Here is a 19,091-nt window from a genome sequence, read left to right as displayed (position 1 = left end):
AAGTCACACTGAGTGTGAGAAGTCATTTGTCCAGTGCTGTCTGGAAATCTAATGATAACTGCAATTCCTTCAGTCTAACATGATGGTTGAATTACACACAGATAAACTCAGACTTTATAGACCACAAGATTTGAGTTCGGGCAGATTAAGATAGTTGATTGAGTTTAGTTATTGTTTGGCTGTTGGCTCATATTATTATTGATTTTGACAATTTTCTTACAGCCCTTGTCTGTCAAAATAATGCAACCTCTGGTTGTAAAGCACATTTTAAACTGATCTTCTTCATTCTGTCACTAGCCCACCACAATCCATGTTTACCAGCTGTGAAAGTGCAGGCCAAAAATCTTCCTTCACCTGTGGGCCTCTACCCACATGTAGATAAGGTAATGAATTATTTGATTACTGTCGCTGTTTCTGTCACTGGGGCAAAATAACTGCCCTAGAGAACATGAAGAATAGCCAAAACTGTGGTATTGCGCTAGCCCTAAAAATTTGAGAATCTTGATGTTTCTAACACATGGTACAACCGCTTAGTAGGCATGGGCCAGTATAAGATTCTGGCGGTATGATTACCTTTAGCAAAAATACCACGGTTTCACAGTGTTCCGGTATTCCCATTGCTACACTAATTTTTTTTATTTTTAAATGGCAGGTAAAAATAAAGCCTTTAAATTATATTATATATAATATTTTCGAAATGTATATTACATGTAAACATCAAATCAATCACAGACCATTTTAGTGGTTTTGTAACCTTGACTGTTTAAAACCACGGTGTACCTTAAAACTGGTAACCAGCCCATGCCTACCGCGTAGTATCTATTATTAAGGTGGTTGACAGGTCTGTTTGCATGTTATTGCATTGGTAATAATTTATTGTTTATAGTCCAATATTGATTGTGAGAATTATTTAAATTTCCTTAAAAATGTTCTAACATCTTTTCCTTTCTTTTCTTAATGCAGCACTTCAGGAGAAACCTGCCTGTGATCTGCTAAGATGCACAGATTCAACTCTGGCCCATTGTCATCCCAACACCTCATCTGCCATCAGTTTCGTTTAGTGTTGGTCTATTGCAAAAGTTCTTACTTTAAATGAGACTTTGTGTTAAGCAGGGGTTTCCAAACTTTTCATTCCACAACATATTAAGCCCAGGATACACAGCAGGATTTTTGCAATCCAATAAGACCTTATCACACTGTGTGACAAGGATGGTTTAAACTTCAGCAGTAGACTGTCGATGAAGACACCTATTGCATCTGAAGCTGCGACATCTGTCATCAACATGCGCTAGTGGTAAACAAATACAGGTATGCAGGTCGTAGAAGCAAACACATTGTTGATGTGCGATGATCATGCTGAACTTCTTACACTGTCATAAAACTATCATAGGTGTCTTTGGTCCCAGGACTGGGAAAACAGACGTCTTTAAACCTCTCACACTGTATGAGATAGGACCACCAATTAAGAGCCACGATCACAGAAATCTCCACGATTGTTTCACGATTGGTAATCTTTCATCTGGGACAGCCAAAAATCGTGCCGTGTATTATGGGCTTTAGACAGGTGTAATCTTATAGTATATCAAAACCATTGCTAATAATTAATTGGACAAACCATCACTACAATGCAACACTCACTATCTTACGGTGCGACCCACAAGTGGGTCTTCACCCACAGTTTAAAAACCCTGAGAATGAGAAAGAGTATGTTGTATTGTAATTAAAGTCACATCTAAGTGTTATGGAGCAGTTTGTCATTATATTCACAGTATTACATGGTTCTTTCAGCAGTTACTATGTTACAGTGCTCTTAAAGTGTCCTGATCAGCTTTGGGTCTTGTGAAGTAATGTAATGAGAACGTGATCAATAGCTTTGCAGTATTTTGTTACACTGTGGCTGTAATCATATTAACACATAGGTTAAACATTTTATTCAAATTTGGTAAACAAACTAGTCAATATAATTCATGCTGTGATGCTGGATTAAACCTGGTCAAATGATTGTGTATTGTGTTTTCAATTTTTTATGAGGTTTCTTCATCTATTTAAACATTCTCAATATCACCTTTGGTTTGCTCAGAGTTTGTTCAGATGATTTTTAAAACTAAATGTTGTGAAAATGCAAGGTGTGTTACACAATTTCAATGGATGGCGTGGGGTCAAAAACTATCAAAAGTTTCAAGCTTAGATATATAACTGTTGACAAACACTTAATGTGAGTCACACCCAGTAATTATAATAAGCAGGAATTGCAGTAACCATTAAAGCAGGGTCACCTTAAGATAATCAGCTTGTTGGCAATTGTTTTATTTAATTAAATGTATAACTTTTTTCATTTCAGACTGATAAAACAGTCACATTAAACGCAAAATGTCTACATTGTTTTTTATTATACGTGATATGGGCTTTTATTAATTATATTTAATTATATTTTTTGTTTCAAAATTAATGCCAACCCTAAAAAACATGTTGACTATACTTTTTAAACAATTAAACAAGACATTTATTTAAAAAATGAAATGAGTTGGAGGTCTTTGCTGATTCGTCTGCGTTTGATCGGATTCAAGACCAAACGGAGATGCATTGCAGGCACGTAGGATTTAGAATTTTTTTAAGATCTTAACTACGTCTTGAAGAGATATGGAAGACGTATTATTCAAAGACGATCGTCCGCAGATGTAAAGATCTTTACAAGACGTATCTGAGACGTACGTGTGCTATCTGGGATGTCTAAGCACCCTTCCCCCGACATCACAGTAGCACATCAGACTTTTACAACACATATTCAATTCTCATTCAGAAATAAAGTCATATAAGCTGTTTGTTTAGAGAACTGTATCATTTAATTTAAAAGGTGTAGTCCACTGAAGTAAAGTTAGCAGTTTGTCAGTCAGTGATTTCAGGCCTCACATGTCTAAGCACCCTTCCCCCGACATCACAGTAGCACATCAGACTTTTACAACACATATACAATTCTCATTCAGAAATAAAGTCATATAAGCTGTTTGTTTAGAGAACTTTATCATTTAATTTAAAAGGTGTAGTCCACTGAAGTAAAGTTAGCAGTTCAGTCAGTGATTTCAGGCCTCACATGTCTAAGCACCCTTCCCCCGACATCACAGTAGCACATCAGACTTTTACAACACATATTCAATTCTCATTCAGAAATAAAGTCATATAAGCTGTTTGTTTAGAGAACTTTATCATTTAATTTAAAAGGTGTAGTCCACTGAAGTAAAGTTAGCAGTTCAGTCAGTGATTTCAGGCCTCACATGTCTAAGCACCCTTCCCCCGACATCACAGTAGCACATCAGAATTTACAACACATATTCAATTCTCATTCAGAAATAAAGTCATATAAGCTGTTTGTTTAGAGAACTTTATCATTTAATTTAAAAGGTGCAGTCCACTGAAGTAAAGTTAGCAGTTCAGTCAGTGATTTCAGGCCTCACATGTCTAAGCACCCTTCCCCCGACATCACAGTAGCACATCAGACTTTTACAACACATATACAATTCTCATTCAGAAATAAAGTCATATAAGCTGTTTGTTCAGAGAACTGTATCATTTAATTTAAAAGGTGTAGTCCACTGAAGTAAAGTTAGCAGTTTGTCAGTCAGTGATTTCAGGCCTCACATGTCTAAGCACCCTTCCCCCGACATCACAGTAGCACATCAGACTTTTACAACACATATTCAATTCTCATTCAGAAATAAAGTCATATAAGCTGTTTGTTTAGAGAACTTTATCATTTAATTTAAAAGGTGTAGTCCACTGAAGTAAAGTTAAGAGTTTGTCAGTCAGTGATTTCAGGCCTCACATGTCTAAGCACCCTTCCCCCGACATCACAGTAGCACATCAGACTTTTACAACACATATTCAATTCTCATTCAGAAATAAAGTCATATAAGCTGTTTGTTTAGAGAACTTTATCATTTAATTTAAAAGGTGTAGTCCACTGAAGTAAAGTTAAGAGTTTGTCAGTCAGTGATTTCAGGCCTCACATGTCTAAGCACCCTTCCCCCGACATCACAGTAGCACATCAGACTTTTACAACACATATTCAATTCTCATTCAGAAATAAAGTCATATAAGCTGTTTGTTTAGAGAACTTTATCATTTAATTTAAAAGGTGTAGTCCACTGAAGTAAAGTTAAGAGTTTGTCAGTCAGTGATTTCAGGCCTCACATGTCTAAGCACCCTTCCCCCGACATCACAGTAGCACATCAGACTTTTACAACACATATACAATTCTCATTCGTAATAAAGTCATATAAGCTGTTTGTTTAGAGAACTTTATCATTTAATTTAAAAGGTGTAGTCCACTGAAGTAAAGTTAAGAGTTTGTCAGTCAGTGATTTCAGGCCTCACATGTCTAAGCACCCTTCCCCCGACATCACAGTAGCACATCAGACTTTTACAACACATATTCAATTCTCATTCAGAAATAAAGTCATATAAGCTGTTTGTTTAGAGAACTGTATCATTTAATTTAAAAGGTGTAGTCCACTGAAGTAAAGTTAAGAGTTTGTCAGTCAGTGATTTCAGGCCTCACATGTCTAAGCACCCTTCCCCCGACATCACAGTAGCACATCAGACTTTACAACACATATACAATTCTCATTCAGAAATAAAGTCATATAAGCTGTTTGTTTAGAGAACTTTATCATTTAATTTAAAAGGTGTAGTCCACTGAAGTAAAGCTAGCAGTTTGTCAGTCAGTGATTTCAGGCCTCACATGTCTAAGCACCCTTCCCCCGACATCACAGTAGCACATCAGACTTTTACAACACATATACAATTCTCATTCAGAAATAAAGTCATATAAGCTGTTTGTTTAGAGAACTGTATCATTTAATTTAAAAGGTGTAGTCCACTGAAGTAAAGTTAGCAGTTCAGTCAGTGATTTCAGGCCTCACATGTCTAAGCACCCTTCCCCCGACATCACAGTAGCACATCAGACTTTTACAACACATATTCAATTCTCATTCAGAAATAAAGTCATATAAGCTGTTTGTTTAGAGAACTTTATCATTTAATTTAAAAGGTGTAGTCCACTGAAGTAAAGTTAAGAGTTTGTCAGTCAGTGATTTCAGGCCTCACATGTCTAAGCACCCTTCCCCCGACATCACAGTAGCACATCAGACTTTTACAACACATATTCAATTCTCATTCAGAAATAAAGTCATATAAGCTGTTTGTTTAGAGAACTTTATCATTTAATTTAAAAGGTGTAGTCCACTGAAGTAAAGTTAAGAGTTTGTCAGTCAGTGATTTCAGGCCTCACATGTCTAAGCACCCTTCCCCCGACATCACAGTAGCACATCAGACTTTTACAACACATATTCAATTCTCATTCAGAAATAAAGTCATATAAGCTGTTTGTTTAGAGAACTTTATCATTTAATTTAAAAGGTGTAGTCCACTGAAGTAAAGTTAAGAGTTTGTCAGTCAGTGATTTCAGGCCTCACATGTCTAAGCACCCTTCCCCCGACATCACAGTAGCACATCAGACTTTTACAACACATATTCAATTCTCATTCAGAAATAAAGTCATATAAGCTGTTTGTTTAGAGAACTTTATCATTTAATTTAAAAGGTGTAGTCCACTGAAGTAAAGTTAAGAGTTTGTCAGTCAGTGATTTCAGGCCTCACATGTCTAAGCACCCTTCCCCCGACATCACAGTAGCACATCAGACTTTTACAACACATATTCAATTCTCATTCAGAAATAAAGTCATATAAGCTGTTTGTTTAGAGAACTGTATCATTTAATTTAAAAGGTGTAGTCCACTGAAGTAAAGTTAAGAGTTTGTCAGTCAGTGATTTCAGGCCTCACATGTCTAAGCACCCTTCCCCCGACATCACAGTAGCACATCAGACTTTACAACACATATACAATTCTCATTCAGAAATAAAGTCATATAAGCTGTTTGTTTAGAGAACTTTATCATTTAATTTAAAAGGTGTAGTCCACTGAAGTAAAGCTAGCAGTTTGTCAGTCAGTGATTTCAGGCCTCACATGTCTAAGCACCCTTCCCCCGACATCACAGTAGCACATCAGACTTTTACAACACATATACAATTCTCATTCAGAAATAAAGTCATATAAGCTGTTTGTTTAGAGAACTTTATCATTTAATTTAAAAGGTGTAGTCCACTGAAGTAAAGCTAGCAGTTTGTCAGTCAGTGATTTCAGGCCTCACATGTCTAAGCACCCTTCCCCCGACATCACAGTAGCACATCAGAATTTACAACACATATACAATTCTCATTCAGAAATAAAGTCATATAAGCTGTTTGTTTAGAGAACTTTATCATTTAATTTAAAAGGTGTAGTCCACTGAAGTAAAGCTAGCAGTTTGTCAGTCAGTGATTTCAGGCCTCACATGTCTAAGCACCCTTCCCCCGACATCACAGTAGCACATCAGACTTTTACAACACATATTCAATTCTCATTCAGAAATAAAGTCATATAAGCTGTTTGTTTAGAGAACTTTATCATTTAATTTAAAAGGTGTAGTCCACTGAAGTAAAGCTAGCAGTTTGTCAGTCAGTGATTTCAGGCCTCACATGTCTAAGCACCCTTCCCCCGACATCACAGTAGCACATCAGACTTTTACAACACATATACAATTCTCATTCAGAAATAAAGTCATATAAGCTGTTTGTTTAGAGAACTTTATCATTTAATTTAAAAGGTGTAGTCCACTGAAGTAAAGCTAGCAGTTTGTCAGTCAGTGATTTCAGGCCTCACATGTCTAAGCACCCTTCCCCCGACATCACAGTAGCACATCAGAATTTACAACACATATACAATTCTCATTCAGAAATAAAGTCATATAAGCTGTTTGTTTAGAGAACTTTATCATTTAATTTAAAAGGTGTAGTCCACTGAAGTAAAGTTAAGAGTTTGTCAGTCAGTGATTTCAGGCCTCACATGTCTAAGCACCCTTCCCCCGACATCACAGTAGCACATCAGACTTTTACAACACATATTCAATTCTCATTCAGAAATAAAGTCATATAAGCTGTTTGTTCAGAGAACTTTATCATTTAATTTAAAAGGTGTAGTCCACTGAAGTAAAGTTAGCAGTTCAGTCAGTGATTTCAGGCCTCACATGTCTAAGCACCCTTCCCCCGACATCACAGTAGCACATCAGAATTTACAACACATATTCAATTCTCATTCAGAAATAAAGTCATATAAGCTGTTTGTTTAGAGAACTTTATCATTTAATTTAAAAGGTGTAGTCCACTGAAGTAAAGTTAGCAGTTCAGTCAGTGATTTCAGGCCTCACATGTCTAAGCACCCTTCCACCGACATCACAGTAGCACATCAGACTTTTACAACACATATACAATTCTCATTCAGAAATAAAGTCATATAAGCTGTTTGTTTAGAGAACTTTATCATTTAATTTAAAAGGTGCAGTCCACTGAAGTAAAGTTAGCAGGGTCAGCCAGTGATTATGTTTACATGGACAGTATAATCTAATTACTGACCTTATTCTAAATAATACAGTATTCAAATTAAGGTGTTTACATAAGTTGCTTTTAATGCCTTCATGTTCCCATTTTACATGTTATAGAATAAATCCATTAATTGCAGACATCATTAAATCCCCATGTTACTCCTGAACAACATAAAGTTCATCGTTGTTGTGATAGTATATTATTATTATTTTTTTAAATATTACGAAAGCTTAAAGTGCAGTTAATTATTTGTTATATGTGTTAGATGTAGGGTTGCTAACTTTGTCACCCTCACCAAATACAGGACAAAAGGTGGTCTGCTGCAGCAGTGCAGGCATGGTTTTGTGTGTATACAGTGTATTTTGTCCAAATGATAGCTAATCTCTTAATTAAAATTGTATAATAACTCTTATGCCTTGGCAACATACAATAGGTTTATTAACAGTTTGTTGGTACAGCAGGTACGTTTAACACAGTATTTAAATTGAACCATTACCTTATAAGACAAAACACTTGTGACTCCTGCACTAAGGGTAGTTAAACGTTATCCCCTTCATGTTCATCTTACATGTGACAAACTAAAACTAACATAGATTCAATGATTCTGTGAGCTGTAGTTTTGCAGAGTCAACTTCAAATACTTTAATTAAAACACACAGGATGTGAATTAGAAGTGTGAGAATGTCCAAGCAAAGTTGGAAATGTATGGTTGGGGCCTTTAAGATCGATTTATTATGCAGGTCTGGATCAGTGATCTCTTTGTAATTGAGACTGAGCATTTTAATTATGAAGATCTTTGCACAAATAATAAAAGGATAACATGAAATCATATTATATGACCCCCTTTAGCGTATACTGATTGTGTTTGAGATTATTCTCAAGTGTTCAGCACTGCTTGCTACTTGTTTGACTTCATGCGGTGCCGCATGAACAGACAGGTGAATGACCGCGAGAGCATTTCGATAGCAGTCCACTTTGTCTGAATTCTCAAATCACTCTTGTTGGATTTTGTTGTCATCTGCTTCTCAGTTGTTGTGGAGCCACATGAAGTCGAGCAAGCCTGTTGTATCAGTCACTGTTTAGATCAACGTAGCAGTCAAAAACAAGACATGGGAGGTCACATACAGGACAAAATCAATGAGACCCAAAATACGGACATCCCGACTAATACGGGACAGTTGGAAACCTAGCTAGAGGGCCTTTTCTGCTTGAAGCCATCTGTTTACAGCCAAACGGTTGACCACTGTGTGTGTATATGTGTCCTGTCACAAAACTCCCACATATTGTATTTGAAATGCGTGTAGGTCATGATGCACTTTGATAATGAAGCTAAAATATGAATATGAATTTGATTTGTGTTTACTTTGATTATGACTTTAGCCAAATAAGAGTAATTAAAAACCACTGTTTACATCATAGTTTCGCAGTATTGTTATTTGAATATTGTTGTGCATGTAAACATTGAAACCCACTTGTTTTAGCCACTGATGCTCCACATCACAGCAGCACATCAAACTGCTAACTTCACAACCAGAAGAAATGAACAGGAGATTTTGTGTCATTTGAGGTTATCAACATATAAACATGCTTTTCACACTGGAAAAGTTAACACCAGGTTATTCTAAACCCCGGGTTAACGGAATCCTGGGTTATCTGTTTCACGTGTCACACTGTTCGTGCTTAACCAGGGGTTAAGAGATAACCCTGGGTATTCATAATCTGAAGTTACACATTGTGTATTCCTAAACCCTAGGTCAGGTGTCTTAAACCCTGCTCATACACCTGTCTGTAATTATCAAGCAACCCTGAACACCTTGATTAGCTGTTTCAGCTGTGTTTAATTTGGGTCAAAAGTTATTATATTATATTTTTTACTTTATTTGTTTAAAAAAGCTTTGTTGCATGTTTAATTTTTATTAGGTAATAAAAAAGACAGTCCAATAAGATATTGTAGGTGGAGCAGTAAATGTTCTCAAGAAACAGAGCTTTCATTAAGCTGTTTTGTTGTATGTATTAAATGTTTTTAAAAGCACCTTCCATCAATTAATTTCCATGTGGATTTGTCTACATTTAGAGGAATCTCTCTGTAAATAGCAGTTGTTTTGGACAGTAGCACGAGGTGCTGTGCTGATCCCCTTGTCTGTGGCGTAACAGCAACAACACTAAGCTGTGTTCATACAGCGCTGCGCAGATCGAACAAGATATGACATCACAGTACCGCGAGATCAAACTTTCTCAATACGTGCTCTAATCGCTCACGCGATACTTCAACGTGACATGCTTTCGGCCTTCCTATCAACGACACTTTTACTACGCAAGTCAGCAGCAGTGGATTCGTTTCCCCGGAAATGCAGACACGTGATAATGACATCACCGCTGTTAGCCCCAATTTCCCGCGAAACAGACTACACGCGCCCATTAAAGGAGGAAAGGTGAGTTCAGTCCTATGTATAATAACATATTTGTGCAAAATATGAAAGATAAGCTGGAGTAACATACGATTTGTGAAATATTTTATCTTATTTGACGGTTTGTGGTCAAAAATATTATCTTCCCGAGTAGCCCATATCGATATTGGCATTGTTCAGTAAACAAACATTCGGTTACAGAGTAACATAACTTACTTTACTGATCTATTAATGTTGTCCATAAACGACTAAGTGCTTAGTAAAATTATGTGAAATAGCAGTAATAGATTGGGTAATTAGTAATTAATTCTTATTGTTTAATCTGAGTTTCAATCATGCGATTTTCTTATCATGCAAACAGTGGCACGAATAGCCACAGATATCTTTTAAAGATTTTAAATTGTGTATGTATAAGTTATCTAGAGTTGTGTATGTGTGTGTATATCTAAGCTATATGTATATTTACAAAAGTATACATGCATGCATATACATAAGTTAGATACATATGTTATACCATTTGTTTGCTATTTGGGTAAACAATTTTAGCAACCTTAATATTATGCTTGATTAATCGATTGATTCATTTGATTATTTTCAGTCATTGCATGTCACTGCAGTCGCTATGATGCTGGGTATACCAAGGCAGAAAAAACGAAAAAGACCTCAACAGGATGCTGAGCATCACATTACTTGTAAAACAGACAAGCCTGAGCTTTATGAGCAAGTTATCAGCAAATATAAAGGTAAGATAAATTCTGTAGTATAGATCGTTTTCTTTCATGTACGCAAATGTAAGTTGCAAAGCATAGTTTATTTGTATGTGCATACAAACTTTTGATGCATGCGCATTGCGACAAAATGCAACACATCGCCTGGGCTACCTACTTCAAAATCCGTCTGTGCATGCATGATGGAAATTGTGTCACGTGCACTCTACGTGGACTTTTGTGATAGATCCTGCTGACTTAAAGGGGCAATGAATCTGTCGATTTTATTGTTTTATACTGTTGTCTGATTCAAGTGGTTTTTCCATTCAAAAACATCAAAGGCAATAAATAATAGGTTATTTTGTAACATGGATTAGTTGCTCTCTGGATAATGGTTTGTTTGAAGGGGCGGCCCGCAGTGAAGACCTGGACGTAAACGCCCACTGCTATGATCCCTGTCATTACATGTGGGGAAATGTTTTAAAAACATTGATGTGTAAAAATAGCAGCCGAACACAAATGTTTGAGCTACAAAAGATTCTGGGTGCTAAAGATGATACCCATAAATGACAATACGTATAGTAAAGTATAAAAGAACTTTAAACTCAACGTGACTAAATTACCGTAAACAACACAAGTAAGCACGCATCAGAATCTAAACCGCGGCTGATAAATCCTTATGACTAACTTTGTATATTTCTATCGTTATATTACAGTCATATTGTTAAGTGTTGCACCTTTATTAATGGTTTAATGTTTTTAGTAAATTAAAACAGTCAAATATACGTGTTTAGACACTGATGTTACAACAGGACATATCAAGCGATCTTTTACTAAACAGTAGTGACGCGTAGTAACTTAAATAAAGTAAAATGTTTTACTCACTGTGTATACTGTTGTGTCATTCCTGCCAGATGCAATATTAGTGGTGCTTTTAATCACAGTTTCTCTGCAAATCCAGCACCGACTCATGGCTTCTTTACAAATGAATCCGTGGTACACAAAGTAAACAAACACTCCCCACCCGAGCTGGAACTTCTTCAAAAACAAACTTTAACCACGCATTCCTAATGTTATGTTCCAAGCCTCCGTTAAACAGCGTCTGTGTTCTTCCCATAGACGGTTCTTCCACAACCGAACACTCTGTTGGGCACTTATAACAGATCACCGCGTCAAAATAAAAGTCTCTTAGGAAACATGTTTTCAAAAGTCATTTTGGTTACATTTGGCAATCTTTAAAGACATGTTTACTAGGGGTGGCACGGTTCACAAAACCCTCGGTTCGGTTCGTATCACGGTTTATTGGCCACAGTTCACGGTTCTGTATGGTTCTTGTTGTTATTTTTACTTTTAATTTTTAACACTCCAGAAATGTATTATCTTATTAATGTAGTAATTATCCATAATTTAGGATACTTTATTAAAAAAGTTATATCATGTAATCATGCACAAACTGAATTTGACTTTAAGCACATTATTGAGACCCTCTCTGAGGAAAGCCAGGTGAGATTTTGATACAGCAAGAGGTAAGACATTGATGATTTCAACATGCTTTTCATTTATTTGGCAAAAAAAGGAGAATGTGTATATCCATCTTATGTGCCTTTTTATCACACAAAGATAACTTGCATTTATCAAACTGCCAACTTCAGTGTAGCTCTTAGATTTATTACTGAGAGGCTGCTTAAATACTGCAGAGAGTATATGTGCAGGAGAGAGAAACATAACGTTTACACCTGTAATATTTAAATCCGTCTCTCTTGTCCACTTTTGACCACTTCTGTCCTGATTACTTTGAGAGGCAATTTATGAAATAAGATCGCGCAACTTTCTCACGCTAGCAAAATGAAACTACGCGGAAATCAGCCGCTTTAGTTTTATCAATAAAAGGCTAAAAATAGCGCACGTTCACTGTGTTTTCGTGGCAGAAGTCAGAAAAGTCGTTCAGTACCTTAGCTTTGATAAATGGGCGGAGAGAAGGCAATCTTCTGTGGCTGTTCGAACACATTCAACCCATAGACTGCAGTTCTATCTATTGTTTTTTTCCACTGTCATCGTAGGGAACATGAAATAAAAAGTTTCCACACACCAAACTGGCGCGTCATCCAACTCCGGGCAGACTTCCTTTTCTCTCCAACTTGCCATTTCTACATGTAACATAACCTGCAGCACTCACTCTCCACACCAGTCAACTTTTCTTTCGCGAAAGGGAAACACGCCATCTGAGGCAAGGTCACATACAGGGCACGAGGCTATTGCGCATGCCATGAACCGTGCAACGCACACGCTCCGAACTGAACGGTTCGGATTTTTTTCAAGAACCGTGCCACCCCTTATGATTGTTGAGACACTGCATGGTTTGCTTTACCCCTGACCCACACATGTCACGCAAAGCTGTGGACGGGGCTACAAAAGTGGTCATTGTATATGGGTTTGGGGAGGTGTTTCAATTCTACTCTGACATCATATTTCAGCACATTCCTGAATAGACCATTTTCCTGGCTTGGTGCAAAAAAATGTTATATTTCAATAGCACAGACGGTTTCAGTTTTGAAACTTGCAGGATGTTCATTTAAGTATGATGACCTCTTATATAATAAATTATCAAGGTAAAATTTATTGTTTGATTCACCGCTCCTTTTAATCCAGCCGACAACAACAAAATGAAAGATCCAACTAGGGCTATGTCCAAAATTGTTGGATACCACAGATAAAACTTTAGATCTAGCTATTTTTATTATTGTTTTTGGATAAGAGCTCATGAAAATAATAATTCACTTTAAAGGAACAGCAGAACTTACTCGTATTTTTTTCTTTTTAGGACGTGGAGTTTTCACCACTGAAGCATTTTTTAGAGGTGATTTTGTCCTTGAATACAGAGGTGAACTTCTGACTTCAGAGGAGAGCCTTGATCGATCTAAACTCTACAATGACGTTGAGAACACATTCTTGTTTGATTTTCAGTGGCATGGCAAAAATTGGTGGTGAGTATAGAGTTATTGTCTTGAAGTAATAGGGCGGTTAAGGGTTAGTTCACCAAAACTCCTGGGTCCTGGTTATCCTCGTCTCTGCACATTTGGTATGACGCACTCAGTACCCAGCTGATGATTTTTATTGTGTGTAAAAAAGCAGACACAAAGGGGCAGTTTACCATACAGGGTTTAGATTAATCCAGGACTAGGGCTTAGTAATATTAGGACATTTTACAAAAAAAAAACATTGCTGTGCATCTTGTGATAAAAACAGTGGCACTGATATGTTAAAGAGCACCTATTGTTTTTAAATTTCCTTTGGTGTGTAAGTGTGTATTAGTTCATGTTAACAATATGCAAAAGTTACAAACCCCAAAGTAAACCATGACGCGAGTTATCGTCTCCAACGTAAATCTCTTTTCTTGGATTACAACAAACACACGGATTGTAGGCAAAAGGTTTACTTCCTGGGATTGGTGATGTAGAAATTATCATAATTCATCCTGCTTCGAACTCAGCCTGTAAGTTAACTCCTGTTAGTAACTGAATCTTTCAATCATGGTAAGAAGTCTCACGTTTCCAGCTGACAGAGCTAATCAGACCAATCACAACATACAGATTAGTTGATCAATTAGGCACACAGCTCTTCAAATCCGTGCGTTTCAGGAAGAGAGTGAAATCTGGAAATACAAAAATAAACCTTATGTTTAAAATAATGTGTTTTTTAACCATAAACCACATGAACACATTATATTATACCAAATACACAAAATAATATTGTTTTTAGCAATGAAAAAGGCGCTCTCTAAGATATCTCGGTGCAAGCTGTTTTCTGTTCAGACAATTCAAACTTGTATTTAAGTCTGGGAATAGACTTTAGCCCTGTTCAGGAATCTGCCCCAAAATGTGTAGAGCAGACCATATAACCAGACCCACTGATGTAAAATGCCTTAAAGCCCAAAAAACTCATTTTGATTTCATGTAGTTGTTAAGATATGTTTACAGAAGTTACTCTTACGAGGTACAGGCATAAAGGAAACAACTGCTGTACAAGATTACAAATCAGTCTCTTATGCTTGGTGGTATTTTTATGTATTTATAGCATGGATGCATCCAAGGAAGATGGGTCCTTGGGAAGACTTGTAAATGATGAGCACAGAAATCCTACATGCAAAATAAGAACTGTTGAAGTGAACAAAAAACCTCATCTGTGTCTTTTTGCTGTACGAGATATTCAACCAGGAGAAGAAATCACTTACAGTTATGGAGATTCAGATTGGCCTTGGCGAGCTAAGGTACTGTCAAGTATATCCTAAGAATCTTTAACAATATTTCATGATGACATTTTTCTCTTATGCTGATTTGATACCATATGATTGTGTTCTCATATTTCTCAAATCTTTCATTTAGGTATCATCAACAGAATCCAGTGATAAAAGTCCAGTCAGCAGTTTGGATTTGCAGAAATTGGTAAGTACACAAAACACCTATATTCGGGTTCTATACAGTCATGTGGGAAACTAGCAATTTGAGAGGTTTTTGACATATTGGACAAGCATTTAATCCTCTGTGAAACAATGCCACAACTTCTAAATCGTGCATTTTTTTAGTAAACTTATTCTTGTTTGTTTTTTTTAAACGGAGGAATACTGACAGATTTAAAAAGTAGGTTCAGCTAAAGTTACTTTAGGACAGATGAACGTGTACCTTATATTACTGCATCTCACTGTCTTTTATACATCACAGTATAAAACAAAACCATACAAAAGCTTAGCAAATACAGTACAAAATTTACCCCCTAACTCTTCTTTTCTGACTTTCAGTTCCATCAGGCTCCTCCTGTTTCCTCATCTGCCCTGTATAAGGTGTACATCAATGAACCACATAAGCAAGTTGAGCCACAACAGTCAGGCAAAGCAAGAACATCAGAGGATAAAATGGTAACCATTCTATACATGCAGAAAGTATCTTAGGCTGTTTACTTCATCAGATAACTAGTAACACTATATGGACAAAAGTATGGGACGGCAAATTCTAGTGAACATATTTAACTACTCATTTCTGTGAGCACAAATCTTAAAGGAACATGCCCACATTTTGGGAATTTAGCTTATTCACTGTATTCCCCAGAGTTAGATAAGTCCATACATACCTTTTTCATCCCCGCGCTTGCCCTAACTCTGTCTGACGCACCCCCGCTAGCTTAGCTTAGCACAAAGACTGGAAGTAAATGGCTCCGGCTAGCATACTGCTCCCAATAAGGTACAAAATAATGCGAACATTTTCCTATTTATATGTTGTGATTTGTATAGTCACACCGTGTACAAATAACTTGGTCATATGAGACACAGCCATCTTTTAATCATTTACATACTGGTAACTATATTCTCAGAAGACAAAGCACTGCTACTTGAGTGATTTGCTCACAGAAATCTAGTGGTGAGGAGCAGAGAGTTCCCTCAGAGTCACTCCGCCCATGTTCCTATTTAAACATATAAATAGGAAAATGTTGGCATTATTTTGTCACTTGTAGTATGCTAGCTGGAGCCATTTACTTCCAGTCTTTGTGCTAAACTAAGCTAGCGGGGGCTGCGTCCAACAAAGTTATGGCACGCACGAAGATGAAAAAGGTATTTATGCACTTATCTAACTCTGGGGGATACGGTGAATAAGCTAAATTCCCAAAATGTGGGCGTGTTCCTTTAATGCTACAGCATATAATGATATTTTCCAAAATTGTGTGCGTTTAATTTTATAGCAGCAGTTCGGGCAGAGCTCTTTTCTATTCAAACATGACAATGGTCCCACAATCGATTTTGTGTTTTAAAGACATTCAAGTCTTTAGTAAATCACAACAGTCGTTATTTAACAAAATGATGGTTTGAGCTGGCACAAGCTGTTAGTAAATCTGGCCCATAGACTCTTCTTACTTTATGTGCTATATCTTTTCTAACAGATTTATGGAAGACTCTTAAAGGAATAATCTACTCATTTTCAATATTAAACTGTTATTACCTTAACTAAGAATTGTTGATACATCCCTTTATCATCTGTGTGCGTGCACGTAAGCGCTGGAGCGCGCTGCGACACTTCGATAGCATTTAGCTTAGCCCCATTCATTCAATGGTACCAATCAGAGATAAAGTTAGAAGTGACCAAACACATCAACGTTTTTCCTATTTAAGACGAGTAGTTATAAGACCAAGTTTGGTGGTACAAAATAAAACGTAGCGCTTTTCTAAGCGGATTTAATAGAGTAACTATATTGTATGGCGGAAGAGCACTTTTGGGAGTACTTCAACTCGGCGCAGTAACACTCTCCCTCTCCCATTATGAGAGGGAGAAGGGGAGCGCATTTTTCAGGCGAGTCGAAGTACTCCCAAAAGTGCTCTTCCGCCATACAATATTCCTCTATTAAATCCGCTTAGAAAAGCGCTACGTTTTATTTTGTACCACCAAACTTGCTCTTATAACTACTATATATAACTTTATCTCTGAGTGGTACCATTTGAATGAATGGGGCTAAGCTAAATGCTATCGAAGTGTCGCAGCGCGCTCCAGCGCTTACGTGCACACACTCAAATGATAGAGGAATGTATCAACAATTCTTAGTAAAGGTAATAACATAGTTTAATATTGAAAATGAGTAGACTATTCCTTTAATCTAAACCAGAGCACTTGAAATTAAGCGATATTTTATATTTACCTTTTATTTTCTATATTTTTGATTGGTTTTGCCTAATGTCTTTGAGTGTCACAGCTTTTAACATTATGTACATTTTACTTTTATTTTAAGTTAAATACCTTTTCATATATCCTCAGAAACTCAAAGATTGCCATGAGCGCTTTAACAGAGCACAAATTAAAACGAAAAAGACTGCCATAGAGCAATCACAAGAATATTTCATGGTGAGTAATATTTGGATATGATCATCACATTACTTGATTAGCACCTCAGTCAATTAAGACTTTATTATTTAAAGTGTTAATAGTCGTTGAACAGTTTCCATGCTGCTTTTATTTTTAACTTTTTTTCAATTATACTTTTAAAGTTACAGACAGTATTATAGCATACACATTTAATGCACCGTCTTAGGCACCATGTGCTATGTCTACCTCTGTAAAAGCCTTATTGCCCTCATACCCTTCTCCTTCTCCTGTGCAGCCCTCATCACCTGTGAAGACCACATCCTCGTCCTCTTCTCCTGTGCAGCCCTCATCACCTGTGAAGACCACATCATCGTCCTCTTCTCCTGTGCAGCCCTCATCACCTGTGAAGACCACATCATCTTCCTCTGCCTTTGTGCAGCCCTCATCACCTGTGATGACCACATCATCGTCCTCTTCTCCTGTGCAGCCCTCATCACCTGTGAAGACCACATCATCGTCCTCTTCTCCTGTGCAGCCCTCATCACCTGTGAAGACCACATCATCGTCCTCTTCTCCTGTGCAGCCCTCATCACCTGTGAAGACCACATCATCTTCCTCTGCCTTTGTGCAGCCCTCATCACCTGTGATGACCACATCATCGTCCTCTTCTCCTGTGCAGCCCTCATCACCTGTGAAGACCACATCATCGTCCTCTTCTCCTGTGCAGCCCTCTACACCCTTGCCCTGTGCTGCTTCCACCCCTGTGATTTCCTCATCAAAGGTGTCTGAGACACTGTCTTTAATGGAGGTGGGTAATTGAGATTAGTAAAGACGGTTTAATGTGAATTCACAGAATATTATTATCATCTATGTCATGGTGTAAAAAGATTTTATGATACAGTTGTATTGTACAGCGTTTCTGTTTGTGATTATCAAACCGTGCCAAGTGTGCCATCTACTAAGGCCTTATTTGCTGAGCTACAGTTTGAAATATATCTAGTTGAAATAACTGTTTTTTTACTCTTAAGTGTTTTATTTTTTTAATTATTATTATTTACATTTAATTATTATATACAATTTTATGTACATTAGTTTTGTTTTTTCTTTTTCCAGATGCACTCATTAAGGCAATCAAGAAAAAGACAGGTTTGTAATTAACCATGCACTTTATATGCTTAAATGAGTTCCTCTTGTTGAAAATCAGTTGGATTCTGGCAGTTGTCTAGAAGTTTTTAAACATTTAGTTAAAGAAATAATTTTGCATGATTTAAGAAAGTGTAACATTTTTCTCATTTAGTATTCTGGGAGTGCCTACAGTGATTCAGATGTTACGGATTACAGTGATGTTGACTACATACCCCAGTTCAGCTCAGATGAATCAGATGGAAGTGCTTCTGGACAAAGCAAGGCTGAAAGGAGTTCAGATGGATCAAACAATAAGTCTGAATGTAGTGATCCTAGACCCAACAAACGTTTAAGACATACTAAATCACCCCTTTCAAAAAGGAAAGCTGAAGAGGCAGGTATTTCATCTGCCAATTGTATGACAGCAATGTCATCAAAAAGGATGAAATGCCAAACTGAAGAGACCGAAACCTCCTCTGACAAAAAGACTTTGGTTCAGTCAATGCCATCACCACAAAAAAAGAGCAGGTCAT

The 19,091-nt window shown here is 36.9% G+C and overlaps 1 protein-coding gene and 1 long non-coding RNA gene across 2 annotated transcripts; both read left to right on the top strand.

Annotated features, from left to right (window-relative positions):
• The first annotated feature begins 175 nt into the window (after positions 1–175).
• On the top strand, positions 176–2,002 carry LOC135766333 (uncharacterized). Its single transcript, XR_010541540.2, has 2 exons — positions 176–383; positions 964–2,002. It is a non-coding gene; the product is annotated as an uncharacterized lncRNA (long non-coding RNA).
• Positions 2,003–7,457: 5,455 nt separating this feature from the next.
• On the top strand, positions 7,458–19,056 carry LOC135766332 (uncharacterized; the record flags this gene model as incomplete). Its single annotated transcript, XM_065275936.2, has 10 exons — positions 7,458–9,908; positions 10,483–10,627; positions 13,413–13,575; positions 14,666–14,858; positions 14,974–15,033; positions 15,387–15,503; positions 17,386–17,472; positions 17,729–18,241; positions 18,547–18,579; positions 18,731–19,056. Coding segments are annotated over exons 1-10 (1,721 nt in total), but the record flags the coding sequence as incomplete, so codon positions are not given.
• Between the last annotated feature and the right edge of the window lie 35 nt (positions 19,057–19,091).

Source organism: Paramisgurnus dabryanus, unplaced genomic scaffold, assembly GCF_030506205.2.
Source record: "Paramisgurnus dabryanus unplaced genomic scaffold, PD_genome_1.1 h2tg000338l_1_19091__unordered_in_group13, whole genome shotgun sequence".
NCBI lineage: Eukaryota > Metazoa > Chordata > Actinopteri > Cypriniformes > Cobitidae > Paramisgurnus > Paramisgurnus dabryanus.
This window is presented reverse-complemented; position numbering and strand designations above follow the sequence as displayed.